This window comes from Notamacropus eugenii, chromosome 1 (genome assembly GCF_028372415.1).
Source record: "Notamacropus eugenii isolate mMacEug1 chromosome 1, mMacEug1.pri_v2, whole genome shotgun sequence".
Lineage (NCBI taxonomy): Eukaryota > Metazoa > Chordata > Mammalia > Diprotodontia > Macropodidae > Notamacropus > Notamacropus eugenii.
The window spans coordinates 130,327,441-130,355,382 of NC_092872.1; the positions used below are offsets into that span (position 1 = coordinate 130,327,441).

Below are 27,942 nucleotides of genomic sequence, written 5' to 3' on the forward strand. Positions count from 1 at the left end.
CAGTCATTTTTATCTGAAAAAAAGCCTCATAGTGGAATTGTAGGTATCTTTACACTTAAAAAAAGAATCTTGGAAATATACCTTACAGATTTAGTAATATGAAGTCATTTCATCTTCAGTATTTTAATTGGAGACATGTGTTTGGACTCAGTAACCACAAGGAGGCATTGAAACGTCTCTTCTGAATGTGAATAGCTGTTTAATGACAAAAAGTTGTGCCCACAAACATTGAATCACTCCCAGATAGAAGTAGTTCTGCCTGCTCATGTATTTTTGTCTTCTGTTAGCTTCTGATCCATGTTCTTTGAATCACCTAAAAGCAAGAAGAAAATACTTCTTTCACTTTCAGCGGCATCAGTAGAGGGTTGGACGATGATGACCCACAGGATTTTTTCTGGTGTATTATTTTCAACAGTACCAAATGGAGGAACTGAAAGCTAAAGCAAACATGTTCTCAGCAGTGTTTTCCTTAGTCCTGACAAAGTAACTGTTTTCACCTTTTTGCTTTTCAAAGGCTGAGTTCCTCTCGCTAAGTCCAGAAGCATATTTCTTTATTGCTTGGTATTAGTAAATCCATGTACCTGTCAGCAAGAGGTTTATCTGAAATCTGGCTGTCAATTCAGAATGAATCTGGGAAGAGTTTTCAAAATGCAGTAATAGAGGATATACATATTTTTCAAAGCCCAGTGATCCAGTTTTTGAAATCTCAATCTGTTGCATGCCACATCCTATTTTAAACATTCAGACTTAAGTGTCAGAAATTTTCTCTATGTTTTCACAACCCTAGATCCTGGCAGCTTTACTGCTATCATTTAAAAAACAAAGACCAAAAAAAAAAATGATGAACTTTTCTGTTTACAGAATCAGCTCATTGGTACATATTTCAAAATAATGCTTAATTTTCCAAGGAGCATGGACCTCATTCTTAGGTTTGTATCATTTCTGTGAGATGTCTCACACAAAATCAAATAATTTTCTGGAAACATGTATTGTGACTCAATGAGTTTCTTGCAATTTTTGTAAATGCTTTGTCATCTACCTATTCCCAGATTTTTACACTTTCTTTGTGATTTTTTTTAGGATTTGCCAAATCTGTTCGGCAAAATGCCATTGATTTCCATATACAACAGAACTTGCAGCTGGGAAGACTGTGTGACATACTAGGTACAGTAAATGCTTTCACATGAATACAACTTTCTAAAATGTTCATTTAGATGAATTAGTGAATTGCAGTATTTGGTAAATTTAAAATGCATCATAAGGATTAATTCTAATTCTGACATATCTGTAAATGAACAAGATTTTTCAATTTACTTAAAGAATAATTGCATATTTTATTTTTGTGATGAAGGTTTCATGGTGAACTCAACTCCAATAAAAAAAAATTTTTAACCAAAAATAAAAACAAATTCCAAGTCAATTGTTTATTCTTTAAATTAACTTTCATCCAGATTTAGAAAAACATTTCTCTTCTCCAGGAGCTTTTTCTTCTTCTGAATCCTACAATGAGCTCATAGTTCTCTATTTGCGTCGATGGCAGTCTGTTACCTTGGAGATTAATGTAATGTACTACAATATAACACTGTGACTCCCCCTGCAAAATAACCAGTTAGAGAAGGTGGGTCTGATAAAAGTGATCCTTTGAAAAAAAATCACCTTTCAATTATTAGTAGGTAAGGAAAAGGTTCTAAACAGGAATTGCTTTACAATGCAAATCTCAGCTTGAAAGATGAGTCTGTAAAACCAGAATTTTAAAACCTATTTGGGTCATTGCACACTTTCTACCCCTCAGTTTGGAAGAAAAGAGATAATAAGCAATTTTCGAGGGAAAAGTGGGAAAGATGTCTGTAGTTAGTGGAGAGAAGTAGCTTTGGGTGAGTTAAGTAGGAAGGCTGGGAGGTACAGATTGTCATGTAGGTAAAATTTCTAGGCCTACACAGAAAACTCCTTGAAAAGAAAAACATCTCACCATTTGTAGTTTTTGTTTGTTATCAAGTAAGAACGCTTTCGTTTTCTTGGTGTGGTAGTTTTTCCCAAGTCCTTTAAGCAAAATAATGAAGGATTTTAATTTATCAATGACCAACTTAGCTGGCTCCCTGGAATGACATACTTTACATGATTCATATATATTTCAGCATCATTATTATTTCATAAATGCCATTTGGTAACAAAAATATATCTGTTCTGGAAATTTACAGTGTCTTAAAATAATAGTATAATTGCTTTAATCTATTATCTAGGCACTAATATTGCTTTGCTGCAATACAGAATTTTAAAGCCTTAAGATTGATTTGTTAGTTCTGAGCTATTAGAACTATCAATGTGACTAGGTAGAAGCTACTCCAGTGCAGTAGAGGACAGGTTTTGCTGTAATTTCTTGGATTTTTTTTAATGGCCAGTTACAGTCCACAAAGCCCAAGGATCAACCTTTCCTGTACCTCTCTTGTTTTTGTTGCTCAGTTGTATTCAACTCTTCCTGACTCTGTTTGGAGTTTTCTAGGCAAAGTACTGGAGAGGTTTGCCATTTCCTTCTTTAGCTCATTTTACAGATGAGGAAACTGAGGCAAACAAGGCAAAGGAAGTGTCTCAGGTCAGATTTGGAAGGAAGATGAGCCTTCCTGACTCCAGGTCAGTCACTCTATCCACTGTGCCACCTGGCTGCCCCACCTCTCAACACACTCTGAATCACTACTACAGAACTTTTTACAAAAGATCTTCTTCACACAGGAATTATGTAAAAGGGATGTTAGGCTTCCATCTTAAGTAGTTGCCTGCCCTGCCTGCCATGGAGCTTATTCTAGCTCTGAGTAACCTTTGGGAGAATACAGAGTTGATTGAAGTCCTTTCTTGCTAGACCATCACATTGATATAGCCTTACTACATTCATCCTCTTTAGGAGGAATGCATAGATATTTAGGGAGAGTAGATCAAGAGAAAAAGTACTTGTTCATATAAAATAAGATGGAGAAAAAGAGACACTAGAAAATCTGATAAATATCACTTTCTTCATGACTCCCCAATATGAAAACATCTATCTCTGCAGTTGTTTAGCTTATCTGGGTTAGGTGGGACAGGAAGGGCACTGAGAGAAATTCTATAAATGTAGAATTATCATTCCAATATTGGCTGGTGGAGGTCAAATGTGGTCATCTCCAGTCATCTTGATGAATATCTGGTCACTAGACCCAGACGGCTCAGGAGGAGAAGTGAGGCTGGTGACCTGCACAGCCCTCCCTCACTCGAGAAAAACAAAGTCAAGTGCAAGTCATGTCATCATTTCTCTGATGGCATGGTGAAGGATGAACACACACACATACATTAGAAACCTCAATAGTTAATGCTTTCAATTCCTGGGAAGGGTTAATAAGTGAGAGATTGATTGAAAGTGATATTGAATATTGACTAACAAAGACACTATTGTCTCCATCTTAATTACTTCCCAAAATTACCTGGCAGTGAATTTTGAACATTTGTAGCTTTATGGTCAGCCTGAACAGATACCACATGAGTGTGCCATTTGAATTTCTTTTCTAGAAGAAAAGAAAGTGAAAATCACTCACATTAGTTTTATTCTGGAAATTCCTTCATTAACAAAAAAAAAAACCCAGTTCATGTATTCACATATGTTTTCCTTCCCTTTGAATTTCTCCTGCATTTTTAATTGCTTCCTGTTCATTTGTGTTTGAGGGCTTTCAAAATGTTGTTGTTGTTGTGTTCATCCTTCGTTTTTGAAGAAGACCATGATATCAGGGAAATGATGACATGACTTGCACTTGACTTTGAGTGAGAGAGAGATGTGCAAGGTCACCAGCCTTACTTTCTCTTCTTGAGCCATCTGCATCCAGTGACCAGATATTCATCAAGATGACTGGAGATAGCCCAGGATGCAATGGGAGACCTTAATGGCTGGCTTAGAGTTATTATCAATAGTAACAGTTTCTGTTTCCCTCCTAGTTTGATTTATCTTTTTTCTTTTGCTCATTTAAAGGGTCATTCCCTGATAATTTCTTAAAGAGGCCTGTCAACTCAATGGACATTACCTCCCCCTAAGTCATTCAGTAATTAGAACTGAGATGGTACATTAGATTGCCCTTGCTAGTACCATTGGTAAGATAGTAGCGTCTATGAAAATACAGAACACAAAGTTCCTAGGCTGGTCATTAAACCATTGGAGACCTACATAATTTATTTAGTCTCTCCCACTTTCTCTTTTATGATTTTGATATGGAAATCCTGTTCTAGAATTGTACGAAATTTCTCAATGAGTATCCTCTTAAACATAGATTTCCTATTTTCCAGCTTTCCTCCATTCTCCCTAGCTTTAATCAATCAATAAATATTTTTAAGCACCAACAATATGCCTAGCCTTGTGCTGGACATTGTAGGGGATAAGAAGAAATGTGAAAACATAGAACTTGCTCACAAGGAGATTCCGTTGTTCTTGGAAGACTAATTTAACTTATTATATAGCATATATGTGTGTATATACATGCATATATGCATATAAATGTTTATTTATGTGTGTATAGATACATATCCATAAATACATATACACATAAATATTTATGTATGTATATATACATATATATGTCTACACATGTATACATACAGAAGTTCAGAGGGGTGAGGGAGATTAGTGAAGGTTGGAATAGTCAAGGGGTAATTCACATGCTACTTTCATTTGGCCAGTACATCTCAGCATGTCCATTTCTTTCTTTGACCCAGTTTTTACTGAGAAGGTATTCCAACTCCATTGACTAATAATTACCTGGTTAGCCTAGTCACAGCTGTTATTGCCTTGCTTAAAGACAACTGTAATGGGGGCAGAGCCAAGATGGCAGAGTAATAGCATGCACTTTCTAGAGCACTGCCCCCAAGCCCAGCCAAATAGCTGTAAAAAAATGTCTCTAAACAAATTCTGGAGCACACAGAATGATTAAGTGAAGCAAATCTCCAGCCAAAGAGAGCCTGGAAGGTTGCCGGGAAATGTCTATCATGCCATGCAGGAGGCAGGGCACAATCTGGCCACAGCAGCATAGACAGGACCCGAGCAGGCCTTGGGGAGACTGAATCTCTTGCATCTGTGGCAGTTTCCAGACTTTAGGATCCCAAAACTCCAATGATAAATTGAAAAGTCAATGGAAAAAGCCTGTGAGACCAGTGTGGGAGAGTGGAGTGGTCCAGCCCCAACCCCAAGGTGGCAGAGGGGGAAGGGGGCAGAAGAACCCACAGCAGCAGCAGGGGCAGAGACAGGGACTGTTTCTGGAGCACTAGAGCCACAGATTATGGGAGAATCGAGCCACTGACAGTACACTCCCTCACCCCCACTGGAAGCAGAGATCTACCTTGACAAAGAGCTCAAAAGTCAAGTAAATGGCTGGGAAAATGAGCAAAAACCAGAAAAAGACTCAGACTATAGAATCTTACTTTGGTGACAAGGAAGACCAAAACATGTGAACAGAAAACAACAAAGTCAAAGCTCCTCCATCCAAAGCCTCCAAGAAAAATATGAATTGGTCTCAGGCCATGGAAGAGCTCACAAAGGATTTTGAAAATAAAGTAAGAGAAGTAGAGCAAAAATTGGGAAGAGCAAGTGCTTGCTAAAGGAGACCCAAAAAATGCTGAAGAAAAATAACACTTTAAAAAATAGACTAACCCAAATGACAAAAGAGACCCAAAAAGTCAGTGAAGACAAGAATGCCCTAAAAAGCAGAAGTGGCCAGATGAAAAAGGAGGTCCAAAAGTTCACTGAAGAAAATAATTCCTTAAAGATTAGAATAGAGCAGGTGGAAGCTAGTAACTTTATGAAAAATCAAGAAATTATGAAGCAAAACCAAAGGAATGAAAAAATAGTTGACAGTGTGAAATATCTCACTGGAAAAATAGCTGACCTAGAAAATAGATCCAGGAGAGACAATTTAAAAATTATGGAACTACCTGAAAGTCATGATAAAAAAAAGAGCCTAGACATCATATTTCAAGAAATTATCAAGGAAAACTGCCATGATATTCTAGATCCAGAGGGTAAAATAAATACCCAAAAGGAAAGCTCCCAGGAATATTGTAGCCAATTCCAGAGCTCCCAGTTCAAGGATAAAATATTGCAAGCAGCCAGAAAGAATCAATTTGAGTATTGTGGAAATATAATCAGGATAACACAAGATTTAGCAGTTTCTACATTAAGGGATCAAAGGGCTTGGAATATGATATTCCAGAAGTCAAAGGAACTAGGATTGAAAGCAAGAATCACCTACTCAGCAAAACTGAGTGTAATACTTTAGGGGAAAAAATAATCATTCAATGAAATAGAGGACTTTCAAGCATTCTTGATGAAAAGACCAGAGCTGCATAGAAAATTTGACTTTCAAGCACAAGAATCAAGAGAAGCATGAAAAGTTAAACAGGAAAGAGAAATCATAAGGGACTTAGTAAAGTTGAACTGTTTACATTCTTACATGGAACGATAATATTTATAACTCTTGAGACTTTTCTCCGTACTAGGGTGGTTGGAGGGATTATATATATAGAGAGAGAGAGTACAGGGTGAGTTGAATAGGAAAGGATGATATCTAAAAAAATAAAATTAAGGGGTGAGAGGAATATGTTGGGAGGAGAAAGGGAAAAATATAATGGGGCAAATTATCTCTCACATAAAAGGCAAGAAAAACTTTTTCAATAGAAGGAAAGAGAGGGAGAGGTAAGAGGGAAAAAGTGAATCTTACTGTCATTATATTTGGTTTAAGGAGGGAATAACATGCATACTCAATTTGCTACAAAATTCTGTCTTACACTACAGGAAAAGTAGGGGAGAAGGGGATAAGCGGGGAGGGGGTGAGGAGATGATAAAAGGGAGGGCAAAAGGGAGGAGGAGGTAATTAGAAGTAAGTACTTTTGAGGAGGAATAGGGTCAAAGGAGAGAATAGAATAAATGGGGGGCAAGATAGGATGGAGGGAAATATAATTAATCTTCCACAATATGACTATTATGAAAGTCTTTTGCTACACATGTATAATCTATATTGAATTGCTTGCCTCCTCAGTGGGGATGGGTGGGGAGGGAAGAAGGGAGAGAAGTTGGAACTAAAAGTTTTAAAAACGAATGTTAAAAATTGTTTTTACATGCAGCTGGGAAATAAGATATACAGGCAGTGGGATATAGAAATCTATCTTGTCCTCCAAGAAAATGGAGATAAGAGAAGGGAGGGGTGTGATAGCAGGGAGGGCAGATTGGGGGAAAGGGTAATCAAAATGCATGCTGTCTTGGGGTGGGGGAGGGGAAAGATGGGGAGAAAATTTGAAAAAAAAGAAAATTTGGAACTCAAAATCTTGTGGAAATGAATGTTGAAAACTAAAAATAAATAAATTGTGACTGTTTAAAAAAAAAAAAGACAGCTGTAACATGCAGTGAGAAATCTCAAAGAGATTTCAACACCATGTTGGATAAAATGTTTAATTATCATTTCCCTCACTGTACCATGTATCTCGCAACATACAAATTTTAACCAACTTGATAGGGGAAAATATGAGATTATTCAAATAAAGGCAAAAAATCTTGTAAGCCAAGAATTATTAGCTGTGTCATTTCAGTCACATGCCTCAGTGGAGGGTATAAAGCAGGGAGATGATTGGATCCTTGGAATAATCACTGTGATTGGAATCACCCAACTGTTTATCTATTTATTTGGAAAGGACATTGATGTGGATTGGTCCTGTTGAGTCCAGACAAAAAAAAAAGGGGGGGGGAATTATCATCAGCTTTCCAAAATTAACAACTCAGTTTTATCATGTACTGAAGTTAATGGGATACATTCTTAAAGTAATGTATAATTCTGATTGATATATCTGGGCCTTGGAAACAAAATCCCTGCATGCTATTAGAATATATAGCTATATGGGCCTTTACAGCTCTCCTCCTTCAGGAATAACCATTTTTGCCTTTTTCATCATTATTATTACTCATTGCATACTCAGAGAAATGTTAAAACACCTGAAAGTCTGTTAAATTGGTAAGAGTTGAGGGAAACCAATCTAAATTAACTTCTGCATAGCTTTCAAAAGTGTTTTTTATTTTAAACTACTTTGAGATAATCAGATGCCAGGGTTCAAAACATCGTTAACCTTTTTTTCCCAATAATTAACACTATGCCCGTTCTTTTTAGATGCCAACGTGGAAGTCATCTACATCTCCCCCCTTCAGCTGCCTGACGAGTTAGTGGGGTATTATAATAAGTTCCTGGCCCTACAGTCAGCTGTCATAACTGGAGACCCTGAGGACATGTGCGACCTGAAGGACAGGTTCAGAATCCTCTCCCCTGAAGCTATAAACTTCTTCCCTGTGAGTTTGTCTTCTAATGACTACAGCTTCAGGGATGCAGTAAAATTAAATTGGAAATTTTATAACTTGTAACGCTTGGGTACACATCAGTGAAATATGATTGCAAGTTTAACAGCTTTACTGATTAGACTGCTAGTTAGTGTCTGGGAAATAAATATCCCAGTTTAGCTTTATAGACTTAGCCAAAGTAGCCCAGCCCAGCCTCTCTGTAGGCCATTGCCCACTTCTGACAACCGGACTGTCAAACAGATAGATTTATAAGAACAAGGTAAGAGTATCGGTCAAAAACAGAGCCACTTAAAATCATTGACAATTTAGAGTTAGCAAGAACTTCATCCTCTTCCCTCATTTTACAGATGGTGAAACTAAAGCATAAGTCGATTCCAAATGGTGCCATTTGGTCTAAAAGCCCAGGGTCCTAGCTCCCAGTCCACCAGGGGTGAACGTTTTCAGTAGGATTTTAGCCTGACAAGTCATATTCTTATTTAGAACGATAAATATTTTGTTGCTGTTCAATCATTTCAATCATAGCTGACTTCATGACATCATTTGGGGTTTTCTTGGCAAGGATGCTGGAGTGGTTTACTGTTTCCTCCTCCAGTAAAATTTGCAGATGAGAAAACTGAGGTAAGCAGGGCTAAGTGATCTGCCATGGTCACATGACCCGTAAGTGTCTGAGGCCAGATTTGAACTCAAGGTGATGGATCTTTCTGACTCCAGACCTGGCACTTTATCTGCTCTACCACCTATGTGCCTGCCAAAGTGAATACTGAGATTTTTCTGTAATTTATGGTTGCCGGAAAGTTGTTTTAAATCTGACATTGGATCGATTTAGAGTGATTCTGAACAGGATCCTCTGAAAAGCAGGCAGGAGCTATGATGATGAAGAGGATGATGATGGTGATGATGATGATGATGATGATGATGATGATGATGATGATGGTGATGATGGTGGTGATGGTGGTGGTGGTGGTGGTGGTGATACCTAGCAATTATATAGCACTTTAAAGTTTACAAAGTACTTTACAAAGGTTATTTCATTTGATCCTCGAAACAATCCTATGAGGTAGGTGCTGTTTATTATCCCCTTTTCACGGATGAAAAAACTGTGGCAGAGAGTGATTAAATGACTTTCCCAGGCCCACACAGGGTTCGAAGTCTTTTTTTTTGAGCTCACATGTTCCTGACTCCGGATCTCGCACTCCACGCACTCTGCCACCTATGTGGCATGAGGACGAGCAGTTCTGAGTGCTCTAAGAGTTCAGAAAAGTTCTCTAGATTTTATTTTCCCAATATTCCTCCAACAAATTCTCCAAGTAAAAGGAATAATGATGATCTTAGCTTATGGGTCTAACATGCCTTAATGTTTACAAAAGCTTTTCTATGCAATAACCTTGTGAGGTAGGGCAGTGTAAGCATTATTATTTCCACTTTACACATAAAGAAACTGAGGCTCAGAGAGATGAACTGGGTTTTTCAGAGACACACTGCCACTAAGTGTTTGAGCTGGGACTTGGGTCTAGGTCTTCAGATGAAATTGGGTAAATTTTTTTATAGCTCTTTTTTTCTTTAAAAACCTTGAATTTCTTTCCTAGTGGTAGTTCTCTTCCCCATAAAGTCACTTGCTTCTGCAAGTCCAATCCACCAAAGCTGACACTGTCCGCTAGTGGAATCATTTTTTTTCCCACATACTATAGAGGAATCACCAAATACTTCAGAATAAAATAAATCCATTTCTTTTTCAGATATATCATCCCTCCTTTAGGACTTCATCAGAAAGGCAGGATTGTGGGACTGGGGAAGGGACTGAGTGGGATGTGATCAGTAGACTTTATTAGCATTCTACCAAGATGGATGTACCTTTCAGAATCAGGCCCCTATGGATGACAGATACTTAATACCACGCAGAATTCTCTGTATTGATCTGGGCAGGAGACAAGAGTGGTAGGGAAGGGGAGAAGGCAACAACAAAGTCAAGGATGTGACCAGCCCTTCCTTGTATTCCTGGGGCCCTCTCAGTCATTGCTAGTTACCTTATGCTCTCTAAATCTAGTTTTCCAAATGTTTAGTTATGGTAGGAATTTGGGAATTACCTGAGTTCTGAGTTAGGGAGAGAGTTATACTCGTCAATGCTTCAATGCCTATTTCTAATAGTTCAATTAATTCCATTTAATAAGTACAACAAATATTTATTGAGCACCTCCTATGTTCCAGGTACTACGTGAGTGCTGAAAGATACAATGATTGAAAATTATAAAGGTCCTGCCCTCAAGAAGCTTATATTCTACTGGGGAAAAGGGAACTGTTAGGGGATGAATAGATGTTATGGCAGAAGCCTTGATGTGAGTGGTGGTGCCCACCATCTTGACCATTTGATGACAATGGAAAACTAATGGAAAAGGAAGGAGGGAGTATTGGATCAGCTCCTTTGCTGGTAGCATCAAGGTTCTGTGCAGGGTTCTAGGCAATAATGGAGGTCTGTGGCATGCTATGGTGAAACATGGTGTTGGAATGAAGACTCCTGAGAGAAACCAGGGCTGGAGTACCTACCCATGGAAGTACAATAGAGAGTTAGATTTAGAGTTCAATGATGTAGGCTCAAAGCCTACCTCTGAGCATACTAACCATGAGAGTAAGGCAAAGTCACCTGTTTCCTCAGTGGCCCCAGGAAACTGCCTTAGAAGACAATAAATTGCAGATGAATTTCCATTTTATATTGATAGAAGATGTTTCCATAGTAACAGTTCCTTATGTCAATTAAACCATAGGTTTAGTGGCTTTATGAACCTTTCCCCCAATTGTAAACATAGAGTAAAGTGTCATGGAAGAAAAAAACATTGGCCAAGAATCAGAAGACTCTTCCCACACCCATCTTTACCTCCTTCCTCTCTTTCTCAGGGACTGGTAATTTAACCATTTAACCATAATTTCCCTTGCTACATGTGAAAGGATAATATACTGCCCCGAGGCTACATTTAGAATCCCTGGGATTCTGAGTTGTAGGCTACATAGGCAAAAGCTTCCCTTGCTGAACCCCACTCCCTAACCCCTCATACACATCCATATCTCTCCAGTATATGTCTCCCAGTCTTCCCTACCCTTCCTCTAGAATGATTATTATTGAACAAACTACATTGAATTTTTGACAAATGCCCTCTCTGAAAAATCTTTCTGTGTATATTTTGTATTGACCTGAATGGGTATATATTATTCCTCCTGATAGAATGGAAGCTCACTGAGGGTAGGAACTGTTTTGTTTTATCTTTCCATTCCCAGCAGAGTGCCTAGCACATAATAGAACCTAGGTTCCAGCTTGAGTTCTGCCACTAATTCATTGTTTCCATGGTTTAGTCACTTCACTGAAAGGAACCTCATTCTTCATCTGTAAATGATTATTGTAGGCAATTTCAAAAAGTCCCTTTTAGCTCCAAATTTGGTGGATTCTATGTTCTGCCTAAGGAATTTTATTCTATAAGCCTTATTTTTTCACCTGTGCACAGCTAGTGGGCTTGAAGAATGGACACGTTGATGTACCTTGGTGGTCCTCACTGGTGCAACTGAATTGTATTTCTATTGTACTTGTATTTTGTATCTGCATCTTTTGTTATAAATACCTGATGATTCGTGGCATGGCATCGTAGGAAGAGAAGTCAAGAACACCTGAATTCAGACCCTGCTCTGAAACATACTGGTTATATAACCCTGGGCAGGTTACTCAACCTCCTAGGGCTCTGGGTAGCTGTCAAGTGAAGTTACAGAGAAGATGCTAACTTGTATCTGTAGATCAAGGCTCCTCATTACCGAAGACATCACACTTGCAGCCTTTTTTCCTGTTCCCTTTCTAATTTAGATTATTTGAGCAAGTAATCTATTTACATGCAATTGACTTTAAAAAAAAAAAGTTCATCACTGTTTTTGTTTAGTTATTGTTTTTAATCTTCTAAATAGAGACGTGCAATAGTGACAGTGCAGATTTTCAATAGCTTGAGAAAGCTCTTTTTAAAAAAAATGGCAAAATAAAATACGATTTAAAAAAAAAAAGATAAACCGTTGAAGTGGAAAAAATGCCAAAATATGTTTCTAAGCCTGCCCAAGTGGCAGCACAACACTTGAATCTGTAATGGCAAGATGTACATGTCAATATTTTTGAGCCATTAATGTTTTAAGGAAGTAATAAGTAGGTTATTATATAATACCTGACTTGTGAAAAAAAATTAGTGATGAACATTTTGTATGTCACTCTAATGCTGATGCAATTAATTAAAGGTATTTTAGGATTCTAGTGTTCCATGTTGGTCCATTGGATAGGTCTGAGACACAAATTTTCTCTAAATTTCCAGACAAGACCTTTTGGTAATAACCTGCATTCTTCTGTTTCCCAGTTATTTTCCTGACAGAGGCTTAGGAATAGGGTCTATAAACTCTACTCTTTTTTCATTCATCCAATAAACATTTATTGAATACTGACTTAGCACTGTGCTAGGTATTCGCTGGATGGGCCTTACCTCACCCTAAGTGAGTACCTAAATAAGCCATGCCCTAAAGGGGCATCCTGGGCCATCTCCTGGTCACTGGACTCAGATGGCTCAGGAGGAGAAAGTGAGGCTGGTGACCTTGCACAGCCCTCCCTCACTCAAAACAAAGTCAAGTGCAAGTCATGTCATCATATATCAGGTATATGGGATTTGGGTTTGTTTGTTCTACCCTTTTTCAGTCATTTCCAATTCTTTATGACCCCATTTGGGGTTTTCTTGACAGAGTCACTGGAGGGGTTTGCCATTTCTTCCTCCAGTTCATTTTACAGATGAGGTAAACAGGGTTAAGTGACTTATGCAGGGTCCCACAGCTAGCAAGTATCTGAGGCTAGATTTGAACTCAGGAAAATAAATCTTCCTGATTCTAGACTCAGTATTCTGTCCATTGCACCATCTACCTACCCCATTGAAAGATAGGTAGTTAGATAAATACGTAAGATTCCTACACTTAAATAACTTATTATCTAGTGATAAAATATGTTATGTCTATAAATAAATATAATTGCAGCTAGAGTGTATAAAGAACCACAGGAGAAAGACAATGTGCTCAGGAGATCCACAAAAAAAAGAGATGATTTCCATCCAGAAAGGTAGTTCAGGATGCAGAAAACACAGAGCTTTAAAGGGAAACAATTACACAATGCATTTTGTTCTACTTTTTCCAGTTATTGGATCACCTCCCTCAAACACTTTAGACCAGAAGTGTCATATGCCCATGGACCATATGCGGCCCACCAAACTCCCAAGGGCTGCCCAAAACAAATTAAATGTAATTGCAAAATATTTAACAAAAATTAATAAAAATACAATAAAACATAGATAATATTAATGTGTATTTTTCTAAATTAATGTGTGGCTGGCAGGGACCCTTATGTATAGTTTGGGTGGCCCTGTTTCTATTTGAGTTTGAGATCATTGCTCTAGACTTTCAATTTCTCTATTGATAAAATGGGAAGAATGATGATTTTAAAGGCTAAGACATTACTGGTAAACTGCTACATTTGGAATATTTCTGTGGGCCAAGTCTACAAACCATGGGTCTCCAGGAGTCTTGGATTCTTCTGCTCTGTCTTACTGGGATAGATTGTAAAGTAGGGAAAGCAACCCATAAAACAGGAAGGTTTAAAATATAGTCAGATTAAAAAATCCAAAATTATCCAGAAGTAGCATTTTGTTCATTACAGACATCATCAAATGAAACAATGAGATTTCATTTTTTAAATTAAATTTTATTTTCAACTAACAGAAAATAGTTTTCTCTCTCTCTTACCCCTTCCTCCTCCCTGTCCCCACTATTGAAGAAATAAAACAAAGAAAAAAATAACATTAGGAAACCAATAGGGTTTCCTAAGACTGCTTTCTTGAATATACATGTTTTTAAACTTAGCATTTACATAGTACCTTAAGGATTTCGAAGCCCTTTACAAATATTATTTCTTGTTATACTTATAATAGGCAGCTAGGTGACAGAGTGGATAGACCACCAGACCTGGAGTCAGGAAGACCTGGGTTCAGCCTCAAACGCTTATTAGCTGTGTGACCCTAGGCAAGTCACTTAACCCTATTTGCCTCAGTTTCCTCAAATGTAAAATGAGTTGGAGAAAGAAATAGAAAACCACACCAATATCTTTGCCAAGAAAAATCCAAATGGGGTCACAAAGAGTCAGACATTACTGAAAAAACTGAACAATATCCTCATAGCTATCTTAGAAGAAAGATTCTGCTACTATTCCCATTTTACAGAATGGTATATAGATGGTGATCCCCCTATAGCATTACTCTCCATTCCTTCACATTTTCTTTCTCAAGGAGATAGGATGGGATAATGGAATGAGAAAACCCCATTGGTGGTCAGGAGAACAAGGTTCTAGTCTTGACTCCGTCCTGGCCTGGCTTTATGAACTTGAACAAGTTCTTCTACCACTCCAGGCCTAAAGTTTCTCATTTGTATAATTAGTAGTCCAGAACAGATGATCTCCAAGGTCCTTTACAGAACTATGAAAAGGACTTTTTTTTTTTTTGCTTTGTCCTTATTATCTCCAAAGCCTAGCACAGTTCCTTATCTATTATAGATGCTTACTGATATGTTTCCTAGGAATGACTTAAAAATGGAATGGACAAATGTCTCAACACGATGATTGAAAGATAAACTATTGGAGTCATCCATCAACTCAACTAGAAGTGATTTAAGAGGTCATCTAGTCTAACTCCCTCATCTAAATATGAGGAAAGTGAGGTTCTAAGAAGTTAAATTACTTGCCCAAGGTCACACAGGTGGTTAGGTGGAAGAGAGAGGATTCAAAGCCAGGTCCTCAGATTCTGAATCCATCTACACATCATGCTGCTGTCCCCATGGAGATCCTATGAGACCCATTCTAACTTTTGGATTCCATGATTCTATATATTGTAGTATTTGTATTATTCCAAGATTCCATGGATTCTATGTATTATGTTATTCATATGACATTTAAAATAGCAGCTTGAAATATAGTTAGTCTGATACAACACGACTATTATGGAAGTCATTTGCAGAACTACACAGATATGGCCTATATTGAATTGCTTGCTTTCCCCAAGGGAATGGGTGGGGAGGGAGGGATGAAGAAAAGTTGGAACTCAAAGTTTTAGGAACAACTGTTGAGTATTGTTCTTGCAACTAGGGAATAAGAAATACAGGTAACGGGGTATAGAAAGTTATCTTGCCCTACAGGACAAAAGAGAAGATGGAGACAAGGGCAGAGAGGGATGATAGAAGAGAGGGCAGATTGGTGATAGGGGCCATTAGAGCTCGGTGTTTTGGGGTGGGGGAGGGGACAAAAGGGGAGAATATTTGAAACCCAAAATTTTGTGAAAATGAATGTTAAAAGTTAAATAAATAAATATTTAAAAAATAAAATAAAATAGCAGCTTAATTAATTTTCAGTAAGGCAGATTAAAAATAAATTATCAAGGTACTTTTCAGAACATTAAAAATGATACATAGTTGGTGACCCCAAAATGACATTACTTTTTTCTAATGAGGCAGGTACAAGGTCCAAGTCATGTCTGGTCCTGGACCCGAGTTCAGATCTAACCTTATATACTTCCTAGCAGTATGACCCTTGGGCAATTCACTTAACCTCTGTTTGCCTCAATTTCCACAACTCTAAAATGGAGGTAATAGCATCTGCCTCCCAGGGTTCTTGTGAGGATCAAGTAAGATAATGTCTATAAAGCACTTAGCACAGTGCCTAGCAAACAGTAGGCATGATATAAATGCTCATTCCCTTCTCTCACCCACTAGGAAGATATTCAGGGACTCTCTAGAGAAGGCTTTGGGCCTCTGCTCAGAATAACGTTTTTAAATAACTGAAGGAGGGGGCGGAGCCAAGATGGCGGAGTGAAAGCAACGACTCACCTAAGCTCCTGGAGAAACTCCTCTGGATATATCTGGGGGGAGAGTCTGACCAGGCTTTGGAGGTGTAGAATCCAGTGGGAGACGGACTTTCACAGATTCGGAGCCCAGGCTGGACTGGAAGGTCCACGGGAGGGATCTGTTCCGCGGGGGTAAGACCCCGGCGCACAGCGCAGCGCGGTCGGCATGGCAGGGCGGAGGGGACCAGAGGAGCCCGAGAGTGGCGGGCAAGACCAGCGGAGCAGGAGATAAGCCATGCCGAGCCGGTGAGAGCCGCTGAGTGCCAGACATCAGCGCAGCAGTCCTTGAAATCTTCAGCCTGAAGACGGACTTCGGTGGGTCACTACTTGAACTTCCAGGAACTGGGATGGCAGAGTGATCAGTAAGTGCTCTCTCCTCCCCCCTGATGACCCTGAGGGAACCATAAAATTCTTCCCCAGATTAATCCTGGATCAGCAGGAACAGCAGAAGGGGGCAAATAGTCTCATAACACCAGAGGCTGGAGAGGTGGCAAAGGGGGATTCTTCCTACCGTGGTGGAGGCTATCTGGAGGGACAGACGACCCAGGGCAGAGAAAAATTCGCACTGAGACCCAAGCAAGCCTCAGCCCGGGAAACGAGCCCCAGGAGGGGCGGGAACACGCATTAGCCTCTAGGCGTACCCCAGCCCTCCAGGGGAAAGGGAAGACAATAGGGAAGCTGGGATCAGCATCCCCGGACCTTGCCTTTGCCTCAGGCCAGCTGAGGAGATATCCTGAGACCAGACCACACCTCCCACACACCTATCAAGCTAAACCCAGGGTTGATCTGGGAAACAAACAAACAAAAAAAAAAAGCCTGCTTTTAGCCTAGACAAACATCAACTCAACTTAAAAGATCTGTATCTTCTGACTGAAAGAACCAAAAGCTACAACACTCAGCCAACATCATGAATCGGAAAAAGCAGACGAAAAGTGAAAAAACCATAGAATCTTTCTATGGGGATAAGGACCAAAACACAAACACCAAAGAGGTCAGAGCTGAGACTGTACTTCCATCTGAAACCTCAGATGGGACTATGAATTTCTCGCAAGCACAACTAGATTACCTGGAACGTCTGAAGAAGGATATAAAAGAAAAACTGGCCAATGATTTTAAAACCATAAAAAAAGAATTCACTGATGAGAACATCAATCTGAAAAAGAAAATTGAAGAAATGGAAAAGGAAGTTCAAAAATTAACTGGAGAGAATAATTCCCTAAAAGGAAGAGTTAATCAAACGGAAAAGGAAACTCAAAACCTAATAGGGAAAATTGATCAGATGGAAAAGGAAACCCAAAACCTAACTGGGAAAATTGGTCGAATGGAAAAAGAAGTACAAAAATTAAATGGAGAAAATAGCTCCTTAAAGGGAAAAATTGGCCAGATGGAAAAGGAGATGCGAAAGCTAACTGAAGAAAACAATACGATCAAGATTAGAATTGGGCAAGTAGAAACTAATGACTCAATGAGGCAACAAGAATCAGTCAAACAAAATCTAAAGAACGAAAAGATAGAAGAAAATCTAAAATATTTAATTGGAAAAACAACTGACCTGGAAAATAGATCCAGGAGAGAAAATCTAAGAATTATTGGCCTGCCAGAAACCCATGATGAAGAAAAGAGTCTGGACAATATCTTCCAGGAAATCATCAAGGAAAACTGCCCAGAAGTACTAGACTCAGAGGGCAAAATAGTCATCGAAAGAATCCACCGTTCCCCACCGGAAAGGGATCCCAAACTCAAAACCCCAAGAAATATAGTTGCCAAATTCCAGAGCTATCAAGTGAAGGAGAAAATACTACAAGCAGCCAGAAAGAAACAATTTAAATATCAAGGTCACACAGTCAGGATCACACAGGACCTTGCAGCTTCTACATTAAAAGATCGAAAGAATTGGAACCCAATATTCCGTAAGGCAAAGGAGTTGGGACTCCAACCGAGGATCAACTACCCAGCAAAGTTCAGCATAACATTTCAGGCAAGGAGAAAGTCATTCAACGAAATAAAGGATTTCCAGAGCTTCCTGACCAAAACACCAGAACTCAATAGACAATTTGATCTTCAAATGCAGGTCTCCAGAGAATCATAAAAAGGTAAACAGAGGGGAAAAAACAAAAACAAAAACTTGCAACTCAATTAGGGCAATCTGTTTACCTCCCTGTAAGGGAAGATGATACCTGTTAATCTTGAGAACTGTGCAGCTATTATGATAAAAGGGATATATGTAGAGGGAACGGGCATAAAGTAAATGATGTCATGGCAAAAATATGATTTAAGTATGAGAAGGGAATGTAATAGGAGGTGTGGAAAGGGGGAAGCAGAAAATGGCAAATTATATCACAGGAAGAAGTACAAAACTATAGTAGAGGGAAGGAGGGGAGGGAGATGAGCATTGTTTGACAGGTACTCTTATCTGATTTGTTCAAAGGAGGGAACAATAATCTTAAGTAGATAAGCCTAACTAGCTCTATAGGTAGTAGGAGGGGAAGGGGGAAGAAAGGGGAGGGTGGCTAAAAGGGAGGAAAGAAGCAATAAGAGTAAAGGGGAGTAAAAGGGAGGCGGGCTAAAAGAAGGAGGGGAAGGCTGCAGGAGGAGGGGGAGAAAAGTGAATACTATTGAGGAGGGGAAGGGAGACGGGAGAGTTAAAAGCACAAATGGTGGGAAAGAGGGTGGAGGGAAATACACAGATTGTAATCATAACTGTGAATGTGAATGGGATGAACTCTCCCATAAAACGGAGACGGATAGCAGAATGGATTAAAAGCCATAATCCAACAATATGCTGCTTACAAGAAACACATTTGAAACGGGGGGATACACATAGGATAAAGGTCAAAGGATGGAGCAGAATATATTGTGCTTCAGCTCATGTAAGAAAGGCAGGAGTAGCAATCCTAATCTCAGACAAAGCGAAAGCAGAAATAGATCTAATCAAAAGGGATAAGGATGGAAACTATATCCTGCTAAAAGGCACCATAGACAATGAAGCAATATCATTACTAAACATGTATGCTCCAAGTGGTATAGCATCCAGATTCTTAGAGGAGAGGTTGGGGGAGTTGAAGGAAGAAATTGATAGCAAAACTATACTAGTGGGGGACCTCAACCTCCCCCTCTCTGAACTAGATAAATCCAACCTTAAAATAAACAAGAAAGAGGTTAAGGAGGTAAATAAAACTCTGGATAAGGTAGATATGATAGATCTTTGGAGAAAATTAAATGGGAATAGAAAGGAATATACCTTTTTCTCAGCGGTACATGGAACATTTACAAAAATTGACCATGTACTAGGACATAAAAATCTCACAATCCAGTGCAGAAAGGTAGAGATAATCAATGCATCCTTTTCAGATCATAATGCATTAAAAATTACATGTAATAAAAGGCCATGGAAAGAGAAACCAAAAATCAATTGGAAACTAAATAATCTAATTCTAAAGAAGGATTGGGTTAAAGAAGAAATCATAGAAACAATCAACAACTTCATTCAAGAGAATGACAATAGTGAGACAACGTACCAAAACTTATGGGACACTGCAAAAGCAGTTATTAGGGGAAGTTTTATATCTTTGAATGCTTACATAAATAAAATAGAGAAAGAGGAGATCAATGACTTAGGCTTGCAGTTGAAAAAGCTAGAAAAAGAACAAATTGAAAATCCCCAAGTAAATACCAAATTAGAAATACTGAAAACCAAAGGAGAGATTAATAAAATTGAAATAAAGAAAACTATTGAATTAATAAATAAAACCAATAGTTGGTTTTATGAAAAAACTAATAAAATTGATAAACCTTTGGTTAATCTGATCAAAAAAAAGAAAGAAGAAAACCAAATTACTAACATTAAAAATGAAAGGGGTGAACTCACCTCCAATGAGGAGGAAATTAAAACAATAATTAGAAACTACTTTGCCCAACTTTATGCCCACAAATTCGACAATCTAAACGAGATGGATGAATATTTTAAAAAATACAAATTGCCCAGATTAACAGAAGAGGAAGTTGAATACTTAAACAACCCCATCTCAGAAAAAGAAATTGAACAAGCCATCAATGAACTCCCTAGGAAAAAATCTCCAGGGCCAGATGGATTCACAAGTGAATTCTATCAAACATTTAAAGAACCGTTAATTCCAATACTACATACACTATTCTTGAAAATTGGGGAAGAAGGAGTCCTCCCAAATTCTTTCTATGATACAAATATGGTTTTGATACCCAAACCAGGAAGAGACAAAACAGAGAAAGAAAATTATAGACCAATTTCCCTAATGAATATAGATGCAAAAATCTTAAATAAGATTTTAGCAAAACGAATACAGCATCTTATCACGAGATTAATACATTATGATCAGGTAGGATTCATACCAGGACTACAGGGCTGGTTCAATATTAGGAAAACTATTAGCATTATCGATCACATCAACAACAAAGCTAACAAAAACCACATGATTATCTCAATAGATGCAGAAAAAGCTTTTGACAAAATACAACATCCATTCCTACTAAAAACATTGGAGAACGTAGGAATAAAGGGAACTTTCCATAAAATAATAAGCAGTATCTATCTAAAACCTTCAGCAAGCATTATATGCAATGGGGATAAGCTAGATGCATTCCCAATAAGATCAGGGGTGAAACAAGGTTGTCCATTATCACCACTATTATTCAATATGGTACTAGAAATGTTAGCTGTAGCAATTAGACAAGATAAAGATATTCAAGGAATTAGAATAGCCAAAGAAGAAACTAAGTTATCACTCTTTGCAGATGATATGATGATTTACCTAGAGAATCCCAGAGATTCAAGTAAAAAATTACTTGAATTAATAAACAACTTTGGCAAAGTTGCAGGGTACAAAATAAACCCACACAAATCCTCTGCATTCCTATATATTAGCAACAAAGTTCAACAGCAAGAGATAGAAAGAGAAATCCCATTTAAAGTTAGGGTAGACAGTATAAAATACTTAGGAGTCTACCTGCCAAAACAAACCCAGGGACTATATGAACACAATTACAAGACACTTTTTGCACAAATAAAGTCAGATTTAAGTAAGTGGAAAAACATTAGTTGCTCATGGGTAGGCCGTGCTAATATAATAAAAATGACAATTCTACCCAAATTAATATACTTATTTAGTGCCATACCAATTAAACTATCAGACAATTACTTTCTAGAGCTGGATAAAATAATATCAAAATTCATTTGGAAAAACAAAAGGTCCAGAATATCAAAGGGACTAATGAAAAGAAATGCTTGGGAAGGTGGCCTAGCGCTACCAGACCTTAAACTGTACTATAAAGCAGCAATTATCAAAACCACTTGGTATTGGCTAAGAAACAGAGAGGTAGACAAGTGGAATAGACTTGGCACTCAAGATGCAGTAGGCAAGGAATATAGCAACCTTCTGTTTGATAAACCCAAGGACCCCAGCTTCTGGGATAAGAACTCATTGTTTGACAAAAATTGCTGGGAAAACTGGATAACAGTGTGGCGGAAATTAGGCATAGACCCATACCTGACACCGTACACAAGAATAAAGTCCAAATGGGTACATGATTTAGGTATAAAGATTGATACCATGAATAAACTGGAGAAGCAAGGAATAGTGTATTTATCAGATCTATGGAGAAGGGAAGAATTCTTTACTAAAGGAGAGATAGAATGCATTATGAAATGCAAAATGGATAACTTTGATTACATTAAACTGAGAAGTTTTTGCACAACCAAACCCAATGCAACCAAAATCCGGAGGGATGTAGTAAATTGGGAAAAAATTTTTACAGCTAAGCTCGGGGATAAAGGCCTCATTTCTAGAATATATAGAGAACTGACCCAAATGTATAATCATACAAGTCATTCCCCAATTGATAAATGGTCAAAGGATATGAACAGGCAATTTTCAGAGGAAGAAATTAAAGCTATCTATAATCATATGAAAAAATGCTCTAAATCACTATTGGTTAGAGAGATGCAAATCAAAACAACTCTGAGGTACCACATCACACCTATAAGATTGGCAAACATGACAGAACAAGAAAATGATAAATGCTGGAGAGGATGTGGGAGAGTTGGAACACTAATTCATTGTTGGTGGAGCTGTGAGTGCATCCAACCATTCTGGAGAGCAATTTGGAACTATGCCCAAAGGGCTACAAAAATGTGCATACCCTTTGACCCAGCAATATCGCTACTAGGACTATATCCCCAAGAGATCATAAAAATGGGAAAGGGTCCCACATGTACAAAAATATTTATAGCAGCACTCTATGTAGTTGCCAAAAACTGGAAGTCAAGGGGATGTCCATCAATTGGGGAATGGCTGAATAAATTATGGTATATGAATGTAATGGAGTACTATTGTGCCATAAGAAATGATGAACAAGAAGACTTCAGAGAGGCCTGGAAGGACTTATATGACCTGATGCTGAGTGAAAGGAGCAGAACCAGGAGAACTTTATGCACAGCAACAACCACAGTGTGTGAGAGCTTTTTCTGGTAGACTTAGATTTTTGTAATAACACAAGAACTTCTGAAAAAAAAAAAAAAATCCCAATGGTGGACCTCAAGGCAAAATGCCTTCCACACTCAGAGAGAGAAATATGGAAGTCACTCACATAATGTAGCAGATCATGTTTGTGTATGTGTATGTGTTTGTGTATCATGTTCTGATTTGTTATACGGATTCTTTCATTTATCTTAGTCTGACTACATAGCATGACTATAGTGAAAATATACTCAATAGGAAAGTATATGTAGAATCTATACAGAATTGTATGCAGTCGTGGGGAGGGAGGGAGGTAGTGGGGGGTGGGTGGGGAGGGATAAAATCGCAATTGTATGGCAGTGATTGTTAAACATTAAAAAAATAAAAAATTTAAAAAAAAAAAAAATAACTGAAGGAAATGCCAAATTTCCGTTAGGAATTATTGGGGCATGGGGGTGGAAATGAAGTTGTCAGTTTTTTCATCTAAGTTCATAGACCCCCTGAAATCTATACATGGCCCGCTAAAGAGGTACCCATGGACACCAGTTAAGAACCCTGCTATAGGGGGTATGAAATATAGTTACCTGGGATTTTATGAGATGAGGCAGTCATAGGAATCACTAAATTCATACGTCTCATTGTCAAAAACAAATAGAAAAGGAGTTGTCCGTTTGAAAATGAATTTTGAAGCCTTTTGGAAAATTCAGGTTGGTTTCCCTCCTCAAATCGTCTGCAGAGAAATGGACTTGATCCATGATAACTGCAGCAAAGAAGCACACACACACCATGCAGTGGGCTCTCTAGTGGATGGGGGGAAGAGAATGCTCCAAGTGCCTTGTTTTTGAAAGACCATCTAAAGGGCGCTGTGTTTTGTACACAGTCTGGTGGGGTACGTTCTCTCTTGCTGGGCTTTTTTCTTCATTTTCTGTATTGATTTTCCAGGCACTTTAGTGTTAAACCACACCAGCGGTGTTCCTGAGATGAATCAGTTATCCAAAGGCCACCAGCCTCCTCTCCGACTGACAGAAGGATAATTCCACGTGGATCAAATAAATACAGATGTGTAGTAATTAGTTCTATCCCCAGCGAGCCCATTCCCAGCACACTAAAGATGTGAACGATTATGGAGCCTCGCCCCAACAGCTTTTATCAATTTAAACTGCTAAACTACAGGATAGGTCATAACCCAGCCTGCTATTAATAATGTTTTTATTGTGTGCAACATTATAAATTAGGGGCATGGAATGGGAAAGAACACCTTTTAACAAGAACGATGTTATCTTTCCACAGGGACATCGTATGTGCCTGGCCACTCATCTCAAGTACAGTCCCCAGACAATCAAAAGAATAAAAAACCTCATCCAAGGAAAGGAAGCATACATTGTTGGCGGGCTCATCCACAAAGATGATTTAGCTGTGGCCGACATGTTAAACGTGCCTATTCTAGGCTCAGAGCCTGAAGTGGCTCAGCTCTATAGTACCAAGTCTGGAAGTAAACGCATCTTTGCCAGTGCCTGTGTACCGGTCCCTCCTGGGGTTTATGATGTCTATAATTTCCAACAGGTAAGCAGCAAAGGGAAGGGATGGGTTTGTAGGCCCTTTTCACAACAGTGATACTTTTCATTCCAGGCTGGAACCAGGTCCAACTTTACGCAAAAGTAGACTAATTTAGGGTGACTGGAATGACTGTTGTTTCAAAACATCTTGTCTTCTGGTCATGTTGTAGGGCTGGAAAGTCCTATAAAATCATAGAATATTAGAACTAGAAGGGATCTTAGGGATCATTCATTCATTAAATCATAGGGTTTAGAGCTGCAAGGGAGCTTAGTGATCATCTACTCTATCCCTTTGATTTTTTTTGTACATAAAGAAACTGAGGGTTTAAGAGACTTGGTCACCAAGGTTATATGGCTCATCAGTAGTATTATTTACCTGTTAAGGCCATGAAGACCCCTATTATAATGTAGATGTTATCTGGGAAGAGGGACGCATTAATCCATTATCAGCCACTGATGCCCTCTTATTTTATGTTAGTATATCATATTAGCTAGTCAGTCACTTAACAAGACCTGGAGAGAATGAGACAGGCAAACTTTGGTTGGGAGGAAATGGTTTGAGCAAGGTTCAGAGTATGAGTTGCTACCTGACCATTGGGAAATTAAGTCAGGCATCCTTATATAACTTTAGTCCTCAGTTTTTGAGGGGTTTGGGCTAGATGACCTCCAAAGTCTTTTCTAACTATAAATCCAAGGAGAAAAAAGGGCTGTCCAAAGAAAGAAAGGATTGTGAAGGAAGGGTAATGAATAAGGCCCTCAATGATAAACTCTGCTTACTTCACAGTTTTATCCAAGGTCAATCCTAAGTGGAAAAATCTATTCCAGCAGTTAGAGCCATGGGATTTTTTAGGGTTGGAAGGGACCATAGAGGTTGTTTAGTCCAATCCTCACTCTGAAATCGTGAATCCTGTGCACAACATCCTTGACATGTCTGTCATCCAACCCCTGCTTAAAAAGCACCAGTAATGGGAGACTCACTACCTCTGTGGATCAGAGCATTCCGTTTTTGGACAACTCTGATAGAATTTTATCCTTTATATTGAGGTGATATTTACCTCCCCCTAACTTCCTTCTGTTGTCCCTGCCTTTGCCTCAAAGGGCAAAGCCAAACAAGCCTAACTCTTCTTTCATGTGATGGTCATTCAGATATTTGAAGACAGATAACTCTCCCCCATCCTAGTTTTCTCGATTCTTTATCTGATCATAGAATGGCATGCTTTTTGAGTCTCCTCACTTTTCCTGGTCACCCCTAAAATGTCAAGCCTAGACCCAAACACAGTACTCCAGATTTAGTCTAGTCAAGACAGAGTACAGCAGCATGCACTGTATGGACACTATAGACACTACACTTCTGTTCATAACAACTAAGCACATATTAACTCTTTTGGCTACCCTATCGCAGTGCTAATTCACTTAGAATCAAGTTGACAAGTCAAGCCCTGAAATCCCTGAATTTTTTGTTTCATTTTGACCTGAACTGCTTTCCCGCTTCTCATGTTTTACTTCTTGCATACAGTTATGCCAGTGATTTTGTGAACTTGAGCTGTTGAAGACCAAAAGTATTTGGAGAAATTTAGCATTAGCCACTAGAACTGTTGGTCTGTGTGTGGGGGTTAGTGTTTTTCCACAGAGTTATCACTTGTCTTTACAGTAAAAGAAAGGTAAAGAGTAAACAGCTGTTAACTCTTCATTGTGTGTTTGTTATAAAGTTGTTATTTACCATAAGTGAAGTTACTGTGTCTTTTGGTCATAGCTTATAGCCATCACCACAGGACCATACCTCAGGTCTTTACTCTGGTCATGTACTGAGGCTGGAAATTTCCGTAAAATCATAGAATGTTAGAACTGGAAGAGAGCCTGGAGATCATTCATTCATTCAATCTTAGGATGTAGAGTTGCAAGGGATCTTAGTGATTATCTACTCTAACCCTCTGATTTTTTATATATATAAAGAAACTGAAGCCCAAGAGGCTAAATGACCTACCCACTATTACCTGTTAGGGCCTTGAAGGACCCTCTTACAGTGCAGATATTATGTGGATAGAGGGATGCATTCATTCATTATCAGCCATTGAAGCCTTCTCAAATCATCTTCGTTCATCATATTAGCCAGTCAGTCACATAGCAAAGCTATGAAGGAATGAGACAGGTGAGCTTTAGTTGGGAGGAAAAGACTTGAGTCCAGAGTATGGGTTGCTACCTGGACACTGGGACACTATGGCAGGTAGCCATGGTGTCCCAATGGGAGGACAACGTAGCATGTAGAATGAGGCGACTCATTGGGCTCCTGTACTCACTCAGGGAGCATCTTCCTGGGCTCATCAGCCTAGTACCCTGTGTCTCAAAGATTCTAGGGCCTAACATTGAGCCTTATGGTAAACTGTGCTTCTCAGAGGCTGGTGTACAGATCTGTTACAGACTCAATAAGATCTACCATCTTATTAAACATCATTAAAATCCTTTGGGTTCACTGAGTATTCAGAGAGCACTCTATGAGCTGAGGCAGAAAGTCACTCTTAAAGAAAAGAAGAATCCCAGAAATCTACATCATAGCTAAAATCCACTGGGAGTGTCTGGGGGAATGATTATCTCAACACAATAATATTAATCCTTTATGGGAATTAGGGCACAATAAAAAATAAACTGCTTCCCAGTAGGGAGTTGGCTGATGTACCTTTTGCAAGTGAGACCAAACAGACTCTCAGATGATGCAAATGTCACTGGACAAATTCCACTATCTAATTTTCAGATCTTCAGCAATTGCATGCCGAGCTCCTTGGGAATACTGCCTTCTTCTTTTTTTGATGAGAATCTTTGGCAACCTTTATTCTGAAATATTCTAGAACATTCTGATCATATGTTAAAGGTCCAGACAATCTCTTTGGCTGGTATCTCTAAAGCACTGTAGTAACAAAGATTCAGATTATAATGGAATACTATTTTCCGTCTTTGGTAAACTTAATTCATCTCACCAAGATAAAAGTCCTCAGTTGAGGTTTTGAAAATGGAAAGCAGACTGCAGCAAAAGACCTACCCAATCTATTTGTGGGTACCAATTTTCTGAATCTGCAGATGGTGTTGAATTGATGACACTGGCCTTTAACTGATGGGCATCAGAAGTGTGAAGCTGCCAAAGGAGAGCTGGGACTATTTTAATGTGGGTTGACAAATATTGCTAACAGCTGGATTTGTGCAGAAGATGCTTTTCCCATTTCTGCCCTTTGCAAGTAGAAAATGAATGGACAACAAAACAGATATATCACATCTTTCAAGCAGAGAGAATCAAACAACAGATGATAGATGTTTGAAAAGAGCACAGTCATTTGGTTTATTATTAACTAATTTCTTTATAAAAAGCCATATAACACAGACACAGTGGCATAGCATTTCCTCTTTTGATCCTTGAAACGACGCTGAAAGTTCTTTTTCTGGCATGGACTCTGTATGAAATATTGACAGCTTTGGTTAAATAATCAAAAATGGCGATGCTATTTTAAAGCACTGTTCAATTTTCACTTAAAGATAGCACATAATTCTTTCCAGTGGCACAGTCTTTACAATACTATCGATCCTTTTCATTACTGTAGGGGAGTCGTCAACAGAAACCCATT

At 38.6% G+C, this 27,942-nt stretch overlaps 1 protein-coding gene across 6 annotated transcripts in view; it reads left to right on the top strand.

The window, feature by feature from the left end:
* The window catches only part of IQCH (IQ motif containing H), a 305,076-nt gene that overhangs the window by 160,400 nt on the left and 116,734 nt on the right, over positions 1-27,942 (top strand). For all 6 annotated transcript variants that reach the window (XM_072614735.1, XM_072614742.1, XM_072614763.1 and 3 more), the window contains 3 exons: positions 1,081-1,164; positions 8,160-8,335; positions 24,066-24,338. In XM_072614735.1, coding sequence (XP_072470836.1) covers positions 1,081-1,164; positions 8,160-8,335; positions 24,066-24,338 — 533 coding nt within the window. The remainder of the gene's footprint in view (positions 1-1,080; positions 1,165-8,159; positions 8,336-24,065; positions 24,339-27,942) is intronic.